The sequence below is a fragment of the Schistocerca cancellata genome, chromosome 3, assembly GCF_023864275.1.
Source record: "Schistocerca cancellata isolate TAMUIC-IGC-003103 chromosome 3, iqSchCanc2.1, whole genome shotgun sequence".
In the NCBI taxonomy this organism is placed as follows: domain Eukaryota; kingdom Metazoa; phylum Arthropoda; class Insecta; order Orthoptera; family Acrididae; genus Schistocerca; species Schistocerca cancellata.
Genome location: NC_064628.1, coordinates 603,714 through 626,867, shown reverse-complemented (window position 1 = coordinate 626,867; position 23,154 = coordinate 603,714). Strand labels below are relative to the sequence as shown.

Genomic DNA, 23,154 nt, shown 5'->3' with positions numbered 1-23,154 from the left:
GCTCTTTTCTGTTGCGCCAATGATTTTTACAGAAAAACGTCCAAATTTCGAAAATGGTTAAAGTTATCGAACTGACATTCAACACATATTAATTTAGTATTACTCCTGACATGCTAGAACTGTTTCAGGTTATTTACTTGATTTTTAAAGTATTGCGCAACATTTATGACGTCAGAGCTAGTTACAGCGGACTAGGCTGGCACACAATGGAAAGACTGGTGAGAATTTTATAAGGTGTGAGTAGGCTGCTTCCCTGCAATGTGCAGGTTTAAAATGGCTCTGAGCACTATGTGACTTAACGTGATAAGGTACAGACATTCAAAAGCTTGTCGCCTGCTCGTGGTTCCACAGTCGTTCATCCATTTGCTGTAGATACGACAGTAGCATGTGAACAGCTGACTTGCTACACCGTTTCCAAGATGCTCGTTCCCAGGTGTAGTGTCATAACAGTCTGCACTTTGCTGAGCCACGTATCTCAGTGGATTTTCCTATTAGCGCCCCACTTACACTGAGGTGACAAGTGTCGTGGGATACCTCCTAATATCATGTCAGACATGCTTTTCCCCAGTGGAGCGCAGCAACTCGGCGTGGTATTGAATCAAAAAGTCGTTGGAAATCAACAGTAGAAATACTGAGCCATGCTGGCACTATATATATATATATACATACATGTGCACAAACTGACCTCACGATTATGTCCCATAAAAGTTCCACGGGGTTCATGTCCGGCGATCTGCGTTGAGAACTCGCTCGAATTGTCTGCAATGTTCTACGAAACCAATCGAGAACAATTGTGTCCCAGTCGCATGGCGCATTGTGATCCGTAAAAATTCCATCGTTGTTTCGGAACGTGAACTACATGAAAGGCTGCAAATAGTCTCCAAGAAGCTGAACACAACCATATCCAGTCAATGGCTGGTTCAGTTGGGTCAGAGGACACAGTCCATTCCATGTAAACACAACTCATACAAATATGAAGCCACCATCATCTTGGAAAGTGCATTGTTGACAAGCTGGGTGCGTGGCTTCGTTGGGTCTGCTCACACTCGACCCTAACATCATCATTTACCACCTGAGATCATGACTCATCTCACCAGGCCAAGGTTTCCCAGTCGCCTACGGTCCAACCGATAATGTGACCACCCCATGAGAGACGCTGAAGGCGATGTCGTGATGCTAACAAAGGCACTCGCGTCCGTCGTCTGCTGTCTTGATCCATTAACGCCAAATTTCACCGCACTGTCTCAACGGTTGCACTCGTCGTACGTCCCATATTGATTTCTGCGATTATTTCACGCAGTGTTGCTTGTCTGTTAGCATTGACAGCTCTACGCTGCTCTCGGTCGTTAAGTGAAGGCCGTCAGCCACTATATTGTCCTTGGTGAGAGGTAATGCCTGAAATTTGGCATTCCCGGCGCACTCTTGGCGCTGTGTATCTCGGAATATTTGAATCCCTAACGATTTCCATAATGGAATGACCCATGCGTCTATTTCCAACAACCATTCCGCGTTTAAAGTCTGTTAATTCCCGTCGTGCGGCCATAATTACAGCGGATAATTTTTCACACTATCATTTCTGTACAAATGACAGCTTCGTGAATGTTCTGACTTTTTATACCCAGTCTATGCGATACTACCGACATCTGTATGTGTACATGACGTACGCCCACGACTTCTTTCAAGTCAGTGTATGTACGAGGGGACTCGAAAACGTAAGTTACGCATTATTTCCGCAGGTGAAGTAGCTTTTGTAGAATGCTGCACTACACTCCAAAGTGATTCAGATTGCTGTTTGACAATTAACGTAAGTTTTATCTGTATTTTTGAAAGAGTGTATTATGGACTTAGTTGTAACCTCTCAAGAGCGCAACCATTAATTATAATTAACGACATTTTTACAGAACTTCGTAGTGCATGGAGCTCATCTCCCCTAGCAGGATTTAGTCGGCCATTACGCTGACGATTCATGTTATTAAATGTAAATGCGAGAGACTTCTCAATTTTGATCTTTCATTAATTTCAAAGTTAAAGACAGTAGTGATAGATTTCATTTACTAAAGTTCACAGTCATGGGTGACTGGAATTCGTCAGTAGGAAAAGGGAGAGAAGGAAACATAGTAGGTGAATATGGATTGGGGGGAAGCAATGAAAGAGGAAGCCGCCTTGTAGAATTTTGCACAGAGCATAACTTAATCATAGCCAACACTTGGTTCAAGAATCATAAAAGAAGGTTGTATACCTGGAAGGATCCTGGAGATACTAAAAGGTATCAGATAGGTTATATAATGGTAAGACAGAGATTTAGGAACCAGGTTTTAAATTGTAAGACATTTCCTGGGGCAGATGTGGATTCTGACCACAATCTATTGGTTATGAACTGCAGATTGAAACTGAAGAAACTGCAAAAAGGTGGGAATTTAAGGAGATGGGACCTGGATAAACTGAAAGAACCAGAGGTTTCAGAGAGTTTCAGGGAGAGCATAAAGGAACAATTGACAGGAATGGGGAAAAGAAATACAGTAGAAGAAGAATGGGTAGCTTTGAGGGATGAAGTAGTGAAGGCAGCAGAGGATCAAGTAAGTAAAAAGACGAGGGCTAGTAGAAATCCTTGGGTAACAGAAGAAATATTGAATTTAATTGATGAAAGGAGAAAATATAAAAATGCAGTAAATGAAGCAGGCAAAAAGGAATACAAACGTCTCAAAAATGATATCGACAGCAAGTGCAAAATGGCTAAGCAGGGATGGCTAGAGGACAAATGTAAGGATGTAGAGGCTTGTCTCACTAGGGGTAATATAGATACTGCCTACAGGAAAATTAAAGAGACTTTTGGAGAGAAGAGAACCACTTGTATGAATATCAAGAGCTCAGATGGCAACCCAGTTCTAAGCAAAGAAGGGAAGGCAGAAAGGTGGAAGGAGTATATAGAGGGTTTATACAAGGGCGATGTACTTGAGGACAATATTATGGAAATGGAAGAGGATGTAGATGAAGACGAAATGGGAGATAAGATACTGCGTGAAGAGTTTGACAGAGCACTGAAAGACCTGAGTCGAAACAAGGCCCCGGGAGTAGACAACATTCCGTTTGAACTACTGATGGCCTCGGGAGAGCCAGTCATGACAAAACTCTACCATCTGGTGAGCACGATGTATGAGACAGGCGAAATACCCTCAGACTTCAAGAAGAATATAATAATTCCAATCCCAAAGAAAGCAGGTGTTGACAGATGTGAAAATTACCGAACTATCAGTTTAATAAGTCACAGCTGTAAATACTAACGCGAATTCTTTACAGACGAATGGAAAAACTGGTAGAAGCCGACCTCGGGGAAGATCAGTTTGGATTCCGTAGAAATGTTGGAACACGTGAGGCAATACTGACCTTACGACTTATCTTAGAAGAAAGATTAAGAAAAGGCAAACCTACGTTTCTAGCATTTGTAGACTTAGAGAAAGCTTTTGACAATGTTAACTGGAATAATCTCTTTCAAATTCTGAAGATGGCAGGGGTAAAATACAGGGAGCGAAAGGCTATTTACAGTTTGTACAGAAAGCAGATGGCAGTTATAAGAGTCGTGGGGCATGAAAGGGAAGCAGTGGTTTGGAAAGGAGTAAGACAGGGTTGTAGCCTCTCCCCGATGTTATTCAATCTGTATATTGAGCAAGCAGTAAAGGAAACAAAAGAAAAATTCGGAGTAGGTATTAAAATTCATGGAGAAGAAGTAAAAACTTTGAGGTTCGCCGATGACATTGTAATTCTGTCAGAGACAGCAAAGGGCTTGGAAGAGCAGTTGAACGGAATGGACAGTGTCTTGAAGGAGGATATAAGATGAACATCAACAAAAGCAAAACGAGGATAATGGAATGTAGTCAAATTAAGTCGGGTGATGTTGAGGGAATTAGATTAGGAAATGAGACACTTAAAGTAGTAAAGGAGTTTTGCTATTTAGGGAGTAAAATAACCGATGATGGTCGAAGTAGAGAGGATATAAAATGTAGACTGGCAATGGCAAGGAAAGCGTTTCTCAAGGAGAGGAATTTGTTAACATCGAGTATAGATTTAAGTGTCAGGAAGTCGTTTCTGAAAGTATTTGTATGGAGTGTAGCCATGTATGGAAGTGAAACATGGACGATAACTAGTTTGGACAAGAAGAGAATAGAAGCTTTTGAAATGTGGTGCTACAGAAGAATGCTGAAGATAAGGTGGGTAGATCACGTAACTAATGAGGAGGTATTGAATAGGATTGGGGAGAAGAGAAGTTTGTGGCACAACTTGACTAGAAGAAGGGATCGGTTGGTAGGACATGTTTTGAGGCATCAAGGGATCACCAATTTAGCATTGGAGGGCAGTGTGGAGGGTAAAAATCGTAGAGGGAGACCAAGAGATGAATACACTAAGCAGTTTCAGAAGGATGTAGGTTGCAGTAGATACTGGGAGATGAAGAAGCTTGCACAGGATAGAGTAGCATGGAGAGCTGCATCAAACCAGTCTCAGGACTGAAGACCACAACAACAACAACAAAGTTCACAGCACTGAATGAGTTCAGTATGTTTCATTTTGGCCGCCTAACGGCAGATGTGATTCTCTCCAGTTTCGCCTTGCAAATAATGAACAAGAAGTATTGAAAATCATTACATTCCGCAATATCTCAGTTAATCTTTGTGTAGTATAGCCCCTCGTGGTCTCGCGGTAGCGTTCTCGCTTCCCGAGCACGGGGTCCCGGATTCGATTTCCAGCGGGGTCAGGGATTTTTCCTGCCTCGAGATGACTGGGTGTTGTTGTGTCGTCTTCATCATAATCATTCATCCCCATTACGGTCGGAGGAAGGCAACGGCAAACCACCTCCATTAGGACCTTTCCTTGTAAGGCGGTGCGGGTCTCCCGCATCGTTCCCCTACGCTCTGTAAAGAAGCATGGGACTTCATTTCCACTTCCAGTTTGGTATATAAATAACCAGTGGCCCCTGAGACCCATGTTAATAATTACAGTTTGCGTAAGAATACGCAAATTTTCTTTTCTAAATAACAACGCTCACGCAAACTATTTATTAGAAGGCGGTGAGTTGCGCGTTGTGTTTAAAAAATATTATATCGTACGTACTTCGGTGCAGCCGATGTCCGTACGAGTGTTATCGCGGTGTAAGTTAACAAAAAGTCTCATGCTAGCCCACAATATTTAAAGCTACCCCAACCAAAATCATAAAACATAATTATAAAAATAAAAATATATAATTATCCCGTGATAAAACCCACACACATACATATACACTTATACAGTGATAAACACACACATCCATGCCGCAGAGAGGACTCGAACCTCCGATGGGGGAAGACGGGCGAACCGTGGCCAGGCGCCTAAGACCACGCGGCTATCCCTCGCGGCTCTACCGACTGTGTGACACTCTTGTTGCACAATGGACTTATTGTGAGGCGACATGCGTAATTTATTTTCTGAAGTTACTTTGTGCTCTCGTTACAGCTTCTAGTGTCGGCATCGCCTCAAGGCTGCAGTCAATCTCGTGGTGGGTGGTGGTCGTAACTGTTGGGTCATCACTGTAGGTTCAACCCCTGATGGGTTACCTCTCTACTTCTCGTTCTTCTTTATCTTTTGTCATTAACCAATAGCGTTACACAGAGATGACAAAAGTATTGGGATAGCGATATGCACATGTAGATATGGAAATAATATGGCGTACACAACGTATGAGAGGTCAGTACATCGCCGGAGCTGTCATTTGCAGGGTGATCCATGTGAAAACGTTTCCGAACGGATTATAACCGTACAACGGGAATTAACAGAATTTGAACGCGGCATGGTGGTTCTGCCTAGATCCATGAGACATACCACTTCGGAAATCGCTAGGGAATTCAATATTCCGAGCTCCATAATGCGAAGAGTGTGCCCAGGATACCAAATTTCAGGCGTTACCTCTCACCAAGGACAATGCAGTGCTCGACGGCCTTCACTTAACAACCGAGAGCAGCGGTGTTTGCGTAGAATTGTCAGTGCTGACAGACAAGCAACACTGTGTCAAACGACGGCGGAAATCAATGTCGGATGTACGACGAACGTAACCGTCAGGGCAGTGCGGCGAAATATGGCGTTACTGGTCTATGGCAGCAGGGCCCGCTAAAACATTGGTCGGACCCTAGACGACTGCAGAAAACAGTCCGGATTTCACCTGGTAAGAGCTGATGGCAGGGTTTGAATGGGACGCAGACCCCACGAGGCCGTGGACGCAGTTGTCAACAAGCTACTCGTGACTCCATAATGGTGTGGGCTGTGTCTGCATGGAACAGACAGGATCTGCTGATCCAACTGAACTGAACACTTGTAACAACACTAACGTTATCCTACTGTATATGTAATAAATTTTTGTCTTCTGAATTTCGATAAATTAGTATAATCGATATTCTGGTTTCATTTCTTTTTTGTTTCATGACATTATGTTGAAAAAGCTATAAACAAATTTCGATGTAAAATTTTAATATTTATGTCAAATTTCAAGTAATGTTGTAATCAAAGGGAAGTGGAACTAATGTTGGAAATATTGTAAGATGTGAAAGATGTAATTGTATGCCTGGTCCATACGTAGGTAATGTATTAGAATATGTGGAATGTAAAACCTTTGGTGAATACCCTGTCTGCAGGGGAGCAGGAAAAGGTGGAGGTAGGCGAGCGCGGGAAAATACACACGGGCACGGTACGGCATAACTTGCTCAGCAGTAGTAGTCGGAGTTGGGCATCGATCTGAGAAACACGTGCTGGATCGAGGAGGCTCTCCTGGAAAAAGTGGTTTCGTTGAGCCTCGGATGCGCTGTTTCCGACGTCTATACAGCATGACAATATGTCATAGGCACTAAATGGAAAAGCATTGCGACGCCATGAAGAAGTAAAGTGCCGATATTTCGTGAGCCATTGCTGTAATTGCACGTGTGCTTTGTGCCTCGCCGTCTCGCCGCCTGCCGACCGCCTCATCGATACGAACAGGTTGAAGCTTTCAGTACTGTATTCGTGTGGACCGGTGTCACGTTTGCTACATACTGTTCAATAATAACTTAAATTTTACCAGAACTGTCCTATCAATTAATTATTCTCACAACTAACCTAGACAGGGTCCTTTCCACATGTTGTGCAATCCGAGTATCCCAAGATGAAGATTTAAAGTTTATGTTAATAATAATTACCTGCAGACCTATCTATGTTAGAATGATGTTTAAAGAACTTTATTGTTAATGAATACTGGACGAATAATATAGGTATGACAAATATGGAAGATAATGTGGAAATTGGTTTAGTAATGAAGTTGAGACAAAAATAACGGTAGTTAAATGAGCAGGAAGTAAGGCAAAAAGAGTGATAAATCATATTTTGGAAATCTTGAATGCTTAATTCTTTCAATAATTAAAATTCCAATGTAGTGATCATAACAGTTTCAGGGTCTCCCCCCCCTTTCTTTCTTTTCTATTTATTTGAATTCTGAAGTGTACTGAACCGATTTGACCAGCAAAGTTAAAGTCAATATAAAACCTAAATTTATCAGTGTTTTCCCTTCTTAAAATTGACTTTGTAGGTGTGTTTCAAAACTGCTATTTCTAGGGTAACCTATGCCCGATTTCAGTCGGATCAAAAGACAAAACGCAGGTTGTAGTAAACATTATAGTGTATTGTTGTGTATTTATGGTGTGTCCATATTAGTACAGAAAGTGAGATTCTTAGTTCAGTAGATTTTTCTGGTTCTAAAATTTACCATATAATGCAGTATTACTACGTGTTGTTATGCTTGAACGTACTTCCTCTTGTACAGGGAAGAAACTCAGTTTATGCCTAACTAGGCTGGCGACCGTATTATTAACAATTGGTAGCATCTGTTGTGTATGTTTCTTGTCCGTCCTAACATGCAGTTGCACTTTGGACTTGCTTGATGTATCCTTGTTGTTACTGAGTGGGTGTAGGTCTGATTTTGCCTCCATTCAGGTACACGCGGTCAACTTATTTACTAAAATCCTTTCTTATAAGGTGAAGCCCGTCAACTTACCATAGTACAGGCTTTAAAGAGTTAACGTCCGCCCGAGCGTAGTCGTTACACACTGACTGGAAATGGTTATGTTCGGCTACTTGGACACAAAGATGGAATTTTTATAGACGACAATGAGCCATGTAAGTGGGCCACAATTGTTCGAGATTGCTTTGCAGAACATTCTGGACAATTCGAGCGAATGATGTGGACAGCCAGGTCGCTCGACATGAATCCTATCGAACATTTATGGGACTTAGTCGAGAGGTCACTGCGTGCACAGAATGCTTCACCGGCAACGCTTTGGCAGTTATGGATGTCTATAGAGGCAGTGCAGCTCCAGGAGACTTCCAACAACTTCTTGAATCCATGTCGTGTCGAGATGTCCCACTACACGGGGCAAAAGGATGTCCGAATTGTTTTTAGGGGCTATCCCATAACTTTTATCACCTCAGTTTACAATTATCGGCATGAAACTCATCATTCCCGTTAGTCCATTAGCAAAAAGCCACAGAATGTCGTAGATAGATATATCTGTCGAACGCAGTGACAGCGAGCGAATCATGGGCGCATGTATGTGTCACGCCCACTTGCACATATCCTGTTACTTTCCCCCGGCCATACAACTGGCTTACCCAGTGAGCTAGAGTGGTACCTATAGCTCAATGAGAACCCTCGAACCACGGCGCAATTATGCGTGTTTTGTAAATGCAAATCACTCCCAAAAGTGAAAAGTATCAGATAAATATTGTAGGACTGACTAGGTGCCAAACCCGTGCCCTTTGGGTCAGTAGTATGGCTCTTAACCACTGAGCGACCGAATCTCACAAGTGTATATTAATATCGTATTAACACTGTTAAATTAAAATTAGGTGATAATTTCATTGACTGTGTAACAACTATAAATTTAAAGGTTTAAAATTATCGCCTGAAGTGAAATGAACAACAAATATGCTAGTAATTGCAATATCTGAAGCCTCTGGAACCTTGTCATTAGGCTATCGACCAGTGCTGCCCTCGACACCCACTGATCGTGATCGTTCATATCCCCTTTCTGACCTTAATCGAGACGGACGATCGACCGTCTTTGACTGGATCCCAGGTCACATCGGAGATCCCAGTGAACGAACATGCTGATCTGTTCGCTAAGTTAGCTATCAGGATGACGACTTTGAAGTTGGGGGTGCCAGAACTGGGCCTGTGGTCGACTACCCACCACCAGTTGAACACTGATTGGTGTGCCCTGCTTTCTTCTAAAAGACTACGAGAAATAAAGGCGACCACGGCCACGTGGCAGTCTTCCCTTCGTGCTTCTCACGGGGAATCTGCCATTTTCTGTCAGCTTCACATTGGCTACTCTTGGCTGACCCAAGGCCACGGCCTACGGCGTGAGGATCCACCCCACTGTCAGTGTGGTGCCAATCTGATGGGTGCTGAGTGCCTACATCCTACTGGAATGCCCTAATCTGACCTCCCCCCCCCTCCACCCCCCACACACAGACACAGTGAAACCCTAAACTTGTAGATACGCTGCCTCTGGTGCTAGCGGATGGCGTCAGAGTCGCTGATCTGGTTTTAAATTTTAGCAGTGAAGGTGGTTTCTACTAGCCTCTGTGAGGGAGGGCATAACGGCCTCGGCAGTCTCTTGAGGGGTTGGAGGGATTCCCCGTAGCCTGCTCGGACCCAGGGGGTATGGGGCTGCCCTTGATCGGTGGCCCAGCCTGGCTTTTGGCCTTCGCACATTTCAAGTTCTTACTCTTTTACTCGTATGTCGTTGGTTTACTATCTCGTCGTCGCTGTTGCCTTTCCTGAGGTTTTATAAACTTGTCTGTGTTGCTAGATTCTTTTGTGATAATAGAGTGAGAGTAAAAGTCAGTCGCATGCAGAGGGTGCATCTCCCACTACACAACATGCTTTGGGGGCCTCCAACTGCTGTCTGGGTGGAGCATATACACCCACTTTCTCCTACCTACACTTCACTCACTTCTACTTGCTTGTATCTCTAAATTTTATTGATTCTCAGTTAGAATGGGTTCATCAGGATTTGTCTTCTGTGTCCTTCCTCTCTGAGGAACCATCCAGCTTGACACACATACGATGGAGCGACTGATAACCTCGTAGTTCGGTCTCTTAAACTCCATCAATCCAAGGGACATCAGAGTAAAAGCAAAAACAGTAGCTGGTTATACAATAAAAATCTTTTTAAGGATTTAGTTTCTAAGAACATAATGGAGCACGTCAAACAAATTTTTATCCACATTAAGAAATCGTCAGTTGGTACTGCCCTAAACTTCTGGTTATGATTACAGAACACAAACAAACTTTATTTACATATAGCAGGGAAAAATGAATCGAAAACTCAAAATAACCCTTTCAACCTGGGAATAAATATGTGTTATAAACAGCCCAAGGCAAATAATAGGACTACTAAAACCATGTATTTACAAATACATCTTACATAATTAGCCTATATATTATATTTCCTTATAGAACAGAGTATGGATTGGTAGAAAAAACTAATAGCAAAACATTTGATTGGCTGTGATCCAGCAACTATAAGCTACTTAATTACAGGACGTATATACACCCACTACAGTTGCACAAAATTTTGTCAAGTGACCACGATTTCGATTTTTCATCAGAAAAAAAAGTTACATGGAATACATGCAATCACACCATGGTTTCTGTTTGGCGAGAGCACTTTTGCTCAGACGTTTTAAACCATGGTGTGATTACATGTATTCCATGTAACTTTCTATTCTGATGGAGATTGCCCTACTGCAATCGAAACCATGGTCAGTTGACAAAATTTTGTGCAACCGAAGTGCCTGTATGTATGTCCTGTAAATTAATAGTAAAACATTGATTCTATAACATACTGTCACAATGCAATACATGGTACTGACGTATCTTAAATCTTAGGTCAATGATGTGTAATAATCTGCTTTCAGCTTCTTGAGCTCAACTTAGTATTTATTATAGAAAAGTGTGAACGATAGCTGTGTGTGTGTGTGTGTGTGTGTGTGTGTGTGTGCACACAAACAAGCGCTTAAAATCCTTATGCAACTAAACCCTTAAGTAGCTTTGGTTTCTATGTACGAATAAGATTATCTTTTGCTTTTCTCTATTTATTAACATAAATGTCTAGTACTACTGAAAAAAATCCATGGTGCATTAACAAGTAACTGACTTCAAAGTGCCAGCAGAAAAAGACACAATGCGGAAATGCAATGTAGTGCGTGTGACATATAGGAACACGTCGACGATAATGATAATGTACTCTTATTATAGTGATTGAAACGGTAGCGAATTGTGAAGAATGTACCACGTATTTGTCGTTATTGAAAAACCAATCAAAACTTCTAAAAATAGCTCAACTTCTTATTTACTAAAAATAATCAGTTTGTCTTTACGTGAATTAATCAAAATTATTAAGTGATTCATGATGGGTGAAACCAGCAATAAAAAAATAGCTACGCACATGTCGCCTATGTAGCCAAACAGTAACCCCAGGGCCACTCCAATAATCTGTGAGTAGAACAAGACGTCATTGACGGCCTGCTGGTTGTCGCAGACCCAGTTCATCTGTGACGTCACCGTCAGGGAGAACCACGTGTCGTCGTACTCCCAGCCGTGCTGGCACTTTACAGGTTCCCTGCTGCCGCCCAAGTCCGTCACATCGCTCTGGTTGTACATCAGGCACTTGCTGAACGAGGCTCCTTCCCTGTAACAAGCAGGAAGTAGCGGTAGGGCATAAAAGAGGAGCACACTGCATACTCATGTGACGCGAAAACAGTGGAAAACTAAATGTCCGAAATAATTACATCCAGACAAGTAGAGAGATTCTTGATATTACTGAAGAACTTTTTGACATGTCATATTAACACGCGACTGTTCTGTGACTTTGAATTGTCTCTATACGCAGTGAAATGTACAAATGTTTTCAACAGTGGCACATGCGAAAATGTCAATGCATGTGGGCGGAGATGGCTACTAGCTTGGGTAGCCACAAGCAACTGAACGTATTTTCTAAGTACACAAAGTCTTAATATTAGCCTTGATTCTTTTTTTTTCTTTCAGCCCTCGTACACGATATTTTTCAGGGGAGCTTAAGAACACGCCTGTAGTAAATGGCCTTTCCATTGTGATTGAGTTGATGGAGCAAGTTCAAATTTGTTGCAGCGCAAGCACCTAACCAGAAGCCGTAATATAATAATGGACGAACACGCCACGACGAATAGTTCCTTAGCAGTGGGAGCAGCATCGTTTCTTCTGCACCGATGTAGGTATCTACTGGACGACATGAAATTTATCACTCAGTATGCTGACAGATGTCTGAGAAAAGTTCCAATAGGCATTACCGGAGAAAACAAAAGTATTTCATATACTGACCTAGAAGGGAAATGTTACATGATGAAGCACCATTCCGATGTATATGAGACTGTGGAGATGTTCATCATATGACGAGTTGTTAAATGATTAAACTTTTATTCTTTCTGGAAATGGTGTAAATCATCAACATCAGTATGAGGTGTGACACCCGTTGGACCCAAGACACATTTGTGTTTATCGTGTTGTGGAAGCAAACAGCCTTCTAATGTGGCCTTGGGGAACCTCTTGCCATGCCTGAAACATATGGTGGGTCAGCCACAAAAGTTGCTGGCTAGAGGCCCGTAGGAAGTATACGTCATCCCGTCGTGTTTGAGACGTTCCCTGTAGCTGACAAATCAGAGGACTGGTTAAACCATTCAGAGATTCGAACATTTCTCAAAGTGTTTATGGTGGGAACTGCAGTGTGGGGTCTCGCATTGTCCTGAATCATTGGGACCCTGATCATTAAAATTATGACAACATGATTTCAGACAGTGGAAAATCCAGGATGGAATGTAACAATACGAGAGAAGGAAAGTTGCTACTCACCATATAGAGGAGATGCTGAGTCACGATAGGCACAATAAAATGATTTATACAGTCATAGCTTTCGGCCATTAAGGCCTTTGTCAGCAGTAGATACACATACACACACGCACACACACACACTCACGCAAGCGCAACTTGCACACACGTCTGCAGTCTCAGAGAGCTGAAACTACAGGGCCAAGTTTAGTTTCAGCTCTCTGAAACTGCAGACGTGTGTGCAAGTTGCGCTTGCGCGAGTGTGTGTACGTGTGTGTATGTGTCTACTGCTGATAAAGGCCTTAATGGCCGAAAGCTATGATTGTGTGAATCTTTTTATTGTGCCTATCGCGACTCAGAATCTCCGCTACATGCTGAGTAGCAATTTTCCTTCTCTCATACTGTGACAACATGATTTACTATTTATGGTACAAACTGGCGAGCATTCAGGCCCCCTTCAACAATCAGTCCTGTTGTTGACATCTAATACCTCTGCATACCGTGATTCCGCCCCCCCCCCCCCTCCATGAACCATGGACCTTGCCGTTGGTGGGGAGGCTTGCGTGCCTCAGCGATACAGATAGCCATACCGTAGGTGCAACCACAACGGAGGGGTATCTGTTGAGAGGCCAGACAAACGTGTGGTTCCTGAAGAGTGGCAGCAGCCTTTTCATTAGTTGCAGGGGCAACAGTCTGGATGATTGACTGATCTGGCCCTGTAAAACTAACCAAAACGGTCTTGGTGTTGTGGTACTGCGAACGGCTGAAAACATGGGGAAACTACAGCTGTAATTTTTACCGAGGGCATGCAGCTTTACTGTATGATTAAATGATGATGGCGTCCTCTTGGGTAAAATATACCGGAGGTAAAATAGTCCCCCATTCAGATCTCCGGGCGGGGACTACTCAGGAGGACGTCGTTGTGGCGTTCTACAGATCGGAGCGTGGAATGTCAGATCCCTTATTCGGGCAGGTAGATTAGAAAATTTAAAAAGGGAAATGGATAGGTTAAAGTTAGATATAGTGGGAATTAGTGAAGTTCGATGGCAGGAGAAACAAGACTTTTGGTCAGGTGAATACAGGGTTATAAATACAAAATCAAATAGGGGTAATGCAGGAGTAGGTTTAATAATGAATAAAAAAAATAGGAGTGCGGGTAAGCTACTACAAACAGCATAGTGAACGCATTATTGGGGCCAAGATAGACACGAAGCCCATGCCTACTACAGTAGTACAAGTTTATATGCCAATTAGCTCTGCAGATGATGAAGAAATTGATGAAACGTATGATGAGATATAAGAAATTATTCAGGTAGTGAAGGGAGATGAAAATTTAATAGTCATGGGTGACTGGAATTCGAGTGTAGGAAAAGGAAGAGAAGGAAACGTAGTAGGTGAATATGGACTGCCGCTAAGAAATGAATGAGGAAGCCGCCTGGTAGAATTTTACTCAGAGCATAACTTAATCATAGCTAACACTTGGTTCAAGAATCATGATAGAAGGTCGTATACATGGAAGAACCCTGGAGATATTAGAAGGTTTCAGATAGATTATATAATGGTAAGAAAGAGATTTAGGAACCAGGTTTTAAATTGTAAGACATTTCCAGGGACAGATGTGGACTCTGACCACAATCTATTGGTTATGAATTGTAGATTAAATCTGAAGAAACTGCAAAAAGGTGGGAATTTAAGGAAATGGGACCTGGATAAACTGAAAGAACCAGAGGTTGTACAGTGTTTCAGGGAGAGCATAAGGGAACAATTGACAGGGATGGCGGAAAGAAATACAGTAAAAGAAGAATGGGTAGCTTTGAGGGATGAAGTGGTGAAGGCAGCAGAGGAGCAAGTAGGTAAAAAGACGAGGGCTAGTAGAAATCCTTGGATAACAGAAGAAATATTGAATTTAATTGATGAAAGGAGAAAATATAAAAATGCAGTAAATGAAGCAGGCAAAAAGGAATACAAACATCTAAAAAATGAGATCGATAGGAAGTGCAAAATGGCTAAGCAGGGATGGCTAGAGGTCAAATGTAAGGATGTAGAGAGTTATCTCACTAGGGGTAAGATAGATACTGCCTACAGGAAAATTAAAGAGACCTTTGGAGAAAAGAGAGCCACTTGTATGAATATCAAGAGCTCAGATGGAAACCCAGTTCTAAGCAAAGAAGGGAAAGCAGAAAGGTGGAAGGAGTACATAGAGGGTCCATACAAGGGCGATGTTCTTGAGGACAATATTATGGAAATGGAAGAGGATGTAGATGAAGATGAAATGGGAGATATCATACTGCGTGAAGAGTTTGACAGAGCACTGAAAGACCTTAGTCGCAACAAAGCTCCGGGAGTAGACAACATTCCATTAGAACTACTGACAGCCTTGGGAGAGCCAGTCCTGACAAAACTCTACCATCTGGTGAGCAAGATCTATGAGACAGGCGAAATACTCTCAGACTTCAATAAGAATATAATAATTCCAATCCCAAAGAAAGCAGGTGTTGACAGATGTGAAAATTACCGAACTATCAGTTTAATAAGTCACGGCTGCAAAATACTAACATGAATTCTTTAGAGACGAATGGAAAAACTGGTAGAAGCCGACCTCGGGGAAGATCAGTTTGGATTTCGTAGAAATGTTGGAACACGTGAGGCAATACTGACCTTACGGCTTATCTTAGAAGAAAGATTAAGGAAAGGCAAACCTACGTTTCTAGCATCTGTAGACTTAGAGAAAGCTTTTGACAATGTTGACTGGAATACTCTCTTTAAAATTCTGAAGGTGGCAGGGGTAAAATACAGGGAGAGAAAGGCTATTTACAATTTGTACAGAAAGCAGATGGCAATTATAAGAGTCGAGAGGTATGAAAGGGAAGCAGTGGTTTGGAAGGGAGTGAGACAGGGTTGTAGCCTCTCCCCGATGCTATTCAATTTGTATATTGAGCAAGCAGTAAAGGAAACAATAGAAAAGTTCGGGGTAGGTATTAAAATCCATGGAGAAGAAATAAAAATTTTGAGGTTCGCCGGTGACATTGTACTTCTGTCAGAGACAGCAAAGGACTTTGAAGAGCAGTTGAACGGAATGGACAGTGTCTTGAAAGGAGGGTATAAGATGAACATCAATAAAAGCAAAATGAGGATAATGGAATGTAGTCGAATTAAGTCGGGTGATGCTGAGGGAATTAGATTAGGGAATGAGACACTTAAAGGAGTTTTGCTATTTGGGGAGCAAAATAACTGTTGATGGTCAAAGTAGAGAGGATTTAAAATGTAGACATCGAGTATTGATGTAAGTGTCAGGAAGTCGTTTCTCAATGTATTTGTATGGAGTGTAGCCATATATGGAAGTGAAACAAGGACGATAAATAGTTTAGACAAGAAGAGAATAGAAACTTTCGAAAGTGGTGCTACAGAAGAATGCTGAAGATTAGATGGGTAGATCACATAACTAATGAGGAGGTAATGAATAGAATTGGGGAGAAGAGGAGTTTGTGGCACAACTTGACTAGAAGAAGGGATCGGTTGGTAGGACATGTTCTGAGGCATCAAGGGATCACCAGTTTAGTACTGGAGGGCAGCGTGGAGGGTAAAAATCGTAGATGGAGACCAAGAGATGAATACACTCAGCAGATACAGAAGGATGTAGGCTGCAGAAGGTACTGGGAGATGAAGAAGCTTGCACAGGATAGAGTAGCATGGAGAGCTGCGTCAAACCAGTCTCAGGACTGAAGACCACAACAACAACAACCGTGATTCCAGGAACCGGAGGGATATGGGTCTTTAAACTCGCTGCCCCTCTACTCCACCCCTTCGTCCCCCTCTGGCCCCCTTTGCTATACGTGTAGGTATTCTTAGTCAGCAAGGTCTGAGATGAGTCAAGACTTGTTCTGAATCTAAATGGTATAATCGGAAGTGACAACATGATTATGTAAGGGGGCTGGGCTGGGCTGAGTTGTGTGAATCTCCTTACATTAAGGTCCCAGACAAGTCGAGACTTGTTGATGTATTAAAACTTGGAGGTTTCTTATTTCTCATATTACAGAGATGCGGGCTGCACACGCATCAGGTTGATGTCAGAATGTGACAGCAGTGTACTCGCAAACTGCCATGAACAATTACAGAAAGAATAGCCTATAATGATTAGGGCGTTTTGGAATAACTGTCCCCGTAACTTTTATGTTAATTTGAAACACATGTTTTCATTGTGTAAACCAGTGTTGCAAAAGGTTTCAATATGAACTTGGCAGTAACAAGGCGGAAAACAACCACATGTTTTATTTTCCATATTTGAATGATCGCCATAAAAGCAATTTTCGTTGTAAGGAACAGAGAAGTGTGACGTCAGCACACTCTGTAATGGAGTCGCGTCAGTGGTGCGGGGTCTTTTGTGCCTCAGCTGTGGTCCCAGCCTGCATAATGAGTTCGGGATAGGCAGTGCTGGAGACAGCTTTTGTGCGACGTATCGGCCGCTCCGTGTGTGAAAGACCAAGTTTTATGCCATGTGTTGAACTCTTAAGTTAATTCATCATTGACGGGTGATGCGTGTAGTCAGACTGCGAAAACTCTACATAGGTGTCAAGACACTGAAGCGACCTGAACCATTATATTTTGCAGAGTCGCGATGTGCTGCTGTGAACAAAACTCTTTTTAAAGCAGTTGGTTGCTACCTAGCGGCGCTAAAGAGAAATTGAATAGATATTGTTTGACCGTTTTATTACCGATTTTCTATGAGTGCAGAATTAAGTGAGGGCCTTTATTTCCGATTTTTCTGAAGTTATGACGCTTCCGGACTTCGAAACTGAGCGCCCAAGTGTAATGTTTCCTTGGTATGGTAGTTCTCTGTGTTCAAATAAGATGCGCTGCTAGCTTCACTGCACACATACGTGACTCTTACTGACGGACTGTTCTTGTTAAAACTCTTTCTGTCTTATTTCTTCTACTGTAAGACCGCCATTTGCAAATGAATTCTACTTGATTTGTTAAAATAAACTGTGTTCAATTTCAATAACTATTGTCATCTCCAGTTACTTAACTACCTACATTACTAATTTTATTTGCAGATGTTGCCGTATTCTGTAATTACCATCACCTTCTAGATAAGTCAGTAAAATCTAAGGACTCTACAGCCAAGTTGGCCAAAGGGACGCAAACGAAGCACTGTGTAACCACCTCTAAGGCACATTATTGAGCCTAAAACCTAGGAGGTTGCACATTTACCCGACCCTCTACTAATTCTAACGCAACTTTCAGCACTAATTCTATTAGTCAAAGCTGCTGCTGGAATTGGCTTAGCATCTCCATGATGCTTTTGCATTACTGAATTTATAATGAAATGTGCTGCTTGTAACCTCCCCCTACTTATCGACCTTAATGACAATCAAAATTAAACCGCGTGTACCTAATGGACATTTGGAAAAAGCAGTCGTCGCCGAAGTTAATCTGTCGGTAAAGAGGGAGGAAAGGGTTACATCTAAATGAAAGGAAAAATGCAAGTGAAACTGGTGGAAATTAATTTTGAAAAGGAGTGAAGTTAATAAAGAAAGTAAATGTGTAGTCATTACATTAACAATTAACTGGAGTTAATTAGATATTTGAGATATGGGGAAAATTACAGTCGCCAGTCCTACGGACAACTACTATAATAACTGAAAAAGAAAGGTTATTGCACATATAATTAGCACTAAAAGAGTGGCAACTGAAGGTTGACACGTGTTGTGTAAAAACTGATAGTTTGTCAGAAGTAATAAATTTCGCTACACTCTGACTTAATTTAGCAAAAGAATTAATAAAACCGGAAAATCTAAAGTTAATTTAGTGACTGAAGTTAATAGTGAGCATTCTTTCTGAAGCACTACGAAATTCAATAATATAAGGTTAGTCTTGGGCTACCTCAACAATCATTTCAAAAGCTACTTGAATCTACGCAATTTAAAAATAAGAGATTTAATTTTGAACTTGAATTAAATGATTCTGAACAATTAACAACAGTAAAATTTAGTACGTACCAAGCTGAGCTGCGGTTACAGGTAAGCTAAAATATGGTAACAAAACTCGCACTCTTAATTTGTGCTTGTGTAATCTAATAACCTTAACTGGACTTTGAAATTAAAGCAGTGTAATCGAATGGTATTACTTTAATACTGGCGTTTGAATTTCAACGAGACTCGAGTTCATTTCGGAAAAGGAAGGGACCCTGCTTGGTAATGCAATTGGGACAATGAGCAACAAAGGTTCATGCTAAGTTGCTGTATTTTAGTGATGCTAATGGAATAGTTTGAAAAGCTGAGGTCTGTCATACAGTTCTACAACTTTACGTGCTTTCAGTCTTTCTTGTTGGTTGATTGAAGATTTGAAGTCGTCGGTCGAGGAGGTGGCGACAATCACTTATTGTCAGCCGTAGCTGTTGCAGAAGCTGGATGTTGGCGCGCCTTGTTCTCGACACGGCCACCATGCGAAACGGGCTCATGATGTGTGCCTGCTAATGTTTCCCATCCGCGGCACCGTGTCAGAAACTATCATAGCAAGTCGAGCACAATTACATGCTGCCCAACCCCGAAAGCGCGGCAGCTCGCGGGAGCGTCACACAACACATCTGCTCCACCGCCCTACTCCAGCCAGACTATGCTCTGCCTGCGCTCCACGCGGCAGAGTTAACACTACCAAAGATCCTACACACTTTGGTTCTCTACACGACCTATCGATGTTATCGTTCGATAGCATAGTTTTCCTTAGGCAAGACCCAGCGCAAAAATACAAATAATATTTGCAAAACAAACCAATTATACATCGGCATAAATGCATATATATATATATATATATACAAATTGTAAAACAATTACAATATATAAAGACACCGAAATTTCATATCTTCAGGAGCTAAATAAGGAAAAAAATTATAGTACAATAGATGGAAATAGGAAGATATGCACTTCCGGAGTTGCATGCTCTCCTTTGGATCTACTCTGTTTTTTGTATCCATCATATCTGGTGCAGGTTGCAGACTTATGAGCAATATTCAAATATTGGTGGAACGAGGGTTTTGTAAGTTATCTGTTTAGAGGGTGGCTGTACTTCCTAGGTTCCTTTTCAATGAATCTGGCTGTAGTTTCCCTTATCTGCGATTAGTTTTGTATTGTCGCTCCGCTTTAAATCGCTCCGTACGCTTACTCCTTGATATTTTATTGACATAACTGCTTCCAGTGATTATTCTGCAACCGTGTAATAATACAGTAATGTACCTTTCTACCTATTTAAGCACAATACGTTATATTTATTTATTTTCATGGGAAACCACCAATCTCTTCACCAAACGTTGATCCTCTAGAGGTTTTCCTGCATTTCGCTCCAGTTTTCTAACGTTGTGTCCTTCCTGTACACAACAGCATCATTCACGAAAAGCCTCATGGACTTCTGACGTTATCAGATGAGTATAGGGTAATATGTAGCAGCAGAAAATGGTTTAACGGGAATAGGTTTCGTTATGAATAGGAAGGTAGGGCAGAGAGCGTTTTACTGTGAACAGTTCAGTGAGAGGGTTGTTCTTATCAGAATCGACAGTAAACCAACACTAACAGCCGTAGTTCAAGTATACATACCGACGTCGCAAGTTGAAGGTGAAGAGATGTAGAAAGTATATGTGGATATTGAAAGGATAATACAGTGCGGAAAGGGAGATGAAAATCTAATAGTCATGGGGGACTGGAATGGAGTTGTAGGGAAAAGAGTAGAAGAAAAGGTTACAGGAGAATATGGGTTTTGGACAAGGAATGAGAGGAGAAAGACTTATTGAGTTCTGTCATAAATGTCTGCTACTAATAGCGAATACTCTGTTGAAGAATCACGAGAGGTGGAGATATACTTGGGAAAGGCTGGGTTATACGGGAAGATTTCAGTTAGATTACATCGTGGTCAGACAGAGATTCCGAAATCGGATACTGGATTGTAAGGCTTCCTCAGGAGCAGATATACACTCAGATCACGATGTAGTAGTGATGAAGAGTAGCCTGAAGTTTATGAGACTAGTCACGAAGAATCAACACGCAAAGAAGTGGGATACGGAAGTACTAAGGAATGACGAGATACCCTTGAAGTTCTTTAAGGCGATATATACAACAATAAGGAATAGCTCAGCAGGCAGTACAGTTGAAGAGGAATGGACATCTCTAAAATTGGCAATCACAGGAGCTGAAAAGAAAAAAAACCTAGGTACAAAAAAGGTAATGCAAAGAAACCATGGGTAACAGAAGAAATACTTCAGTTGATCGGTGAAAGAAGGAAGTACAAAAATGTTAAGGGAAATTCAAGAATACAGAAATACAAGTCGCTGAGGAATGAAATAAATAGGAAGTGCAGGGAAGTGAAAACGAAATGGATGCATGAAAAATGTGAAGAAATCGAAAAAGAAATGATTGTCGGAAGGACTGACTCAGCGCAGGAAAGTCAAAACAACCTTTGGTGAAATTAAAAACAAGGGTGGTAACATTAAGAGTGCAACGGGAATTCCACGGTTAAATGCAGAGGAAAGCGCGGATAGGTGGAAAGAGTACATTGAAGGCCTCTGTGAGAGCGAAGATTTGTCTGATCTGATAGAAGAAGAAACAGGAGCCCATTTAGAAGAGGTAGGGGATCCAATATTAGAATCAGAAATTAAGAGATGTTTGGAGGACTTAAGATCAAATAAGGCAGAAGGGATAGATAACATTCCATCAGAATTTCTAAAATCTTCGCCGAAAGTGGCAACAAAACGACTATTCACGTTGGTGTGTAGAATGTATGAGTCTGGCGACGTACCACCTGACTTTCGGAAAAATACCATCCATACTACTACGAAAACTGCACGAGCTGAGAAGTGCGAGAATTATCGTACAATCAGCTCAACATCTCATGAACCCAAGTTACTGACAAGAATAATATACAAAAGAATGGAAAGGAAAGCTGAAGATGTGTTGCATGACGATCAGTTTGACTTAAGGGAAGCTAAAGAAACCAGAGAGCCAATTCTGACGTTGCGGTTGATAATGGAAGTAAGACTAAAGAATAATCAAGACACGTTCTTCGGATTTGTTGATCTAGAAAAAACGTTCAGTAATGTAAAATGGCGCAAAACGTTCGAAATTCTGAGGAAAATAGGGGTAAGCTGTAGGGAGAGGTGGGTAATATACAATATGGGCAATGCTCAAGCGCTAACACGAGTGGACGGCCAAGACCTAAATGCTGGTATTAAAAAGGGGTAAGACAGGGATGTAGTCTTTCGCCCCTACTGTTCAACCTGTACATCGAAGAAACAATGATGAAAATAAAAGGAAGGTCCAGGAGTGGAATTAAAATTGAACGTGAAAGGATTTCTATGATGACATTGCTATCCTCAGTGAGAGTAAAGAAGAATTATATGATCATTTGAATTCAATGAGTGCTGGATATGGATTGAGAGTAAACTGAAGAAAGACGAAAGTAATGAGAAGTAGCAGAAATGAGAACAACTAGAAACTTAACATCAGGATTGATGATCATCGAGTAGATGAAGTTAAGGAATTAAACTACCTAGGCAGCAAAATAACCAATGACGGACGGAGCAAGGAGAACATCAGAAACAGACTAGCACTGGCAAAAAGGAGATTCCTGAGCAAGAAAAGACTACTAGTATCAAACATAGGCCTTAATTTGAGAAAGAAATTTGCGAGTATGTACGTCTGGAGTACAGCATTGTATCGTAGTGGAACAAGGAACAGAAGAGAATCGAAGCATTTCAGATGTGGTGCTATGGACGAATGTTGAAAATTAGGTGGACTGATAAGATAAGTTGAAAGACGTACACATTGCCGGCGATGGGCGAGGCATGACAGAATCTCTGACCAGAGAGTAGTTTATCGTTAGTTGTTGCTAGTCTGCGCTTGACCGCGCGAGTCGACAGTAGTAGTAGCGAGTGAGTTGTAGTCGTCAGTCCGTGTTAGTCTGTGCTAGTCGGCGGGAGTCGTAGAAGGTAAAGAAGCAGCCTTGCGCATATTTAATAATTTAATTTGTTCAAAGAAATGCCCCAATAATAATTTTTATAATATAAAACAACTCTTTTAAAGAAAAGCATTCATTTCAATTTAAAGACTTTCCAATGCATTATCATTGCATCCAAAAATAAAAAAAATATATATATGCCAGCATTGCACGAAGCTGTGTCGAAAAATGAGTAATTAAGAGCGGATATAATTACAGTTTTATTGAGGTAAGAATTTTTGCTTTTTTTATTCAGA

The 23,154-nt window shown here is 41.5% G+C and overlaps 1 protein-coding gene across 1 annotated transcript in view; it reads right to left on the bottom strand.

Moving 5' to 3' along the window:
• Positions 1-23,154, bottom strand: part of LOC126176755 (solute carrier family 22 member 7-like) — a 319,454-nt gene that overhangs the window by 256,236 nt on the left and 40,064 nt on the right. Inside the window, exon 3 of the mRNA XM_049923923.1 lies at positions 11,502-11,744. Within this exon, the coding sequence (XP_049779880.1) occupies positions 11,502-11,744 (243 nt within the window). The remainder of the gene's footprint in view (positions 1-11,501; positions 11,745-23,154) is intronic.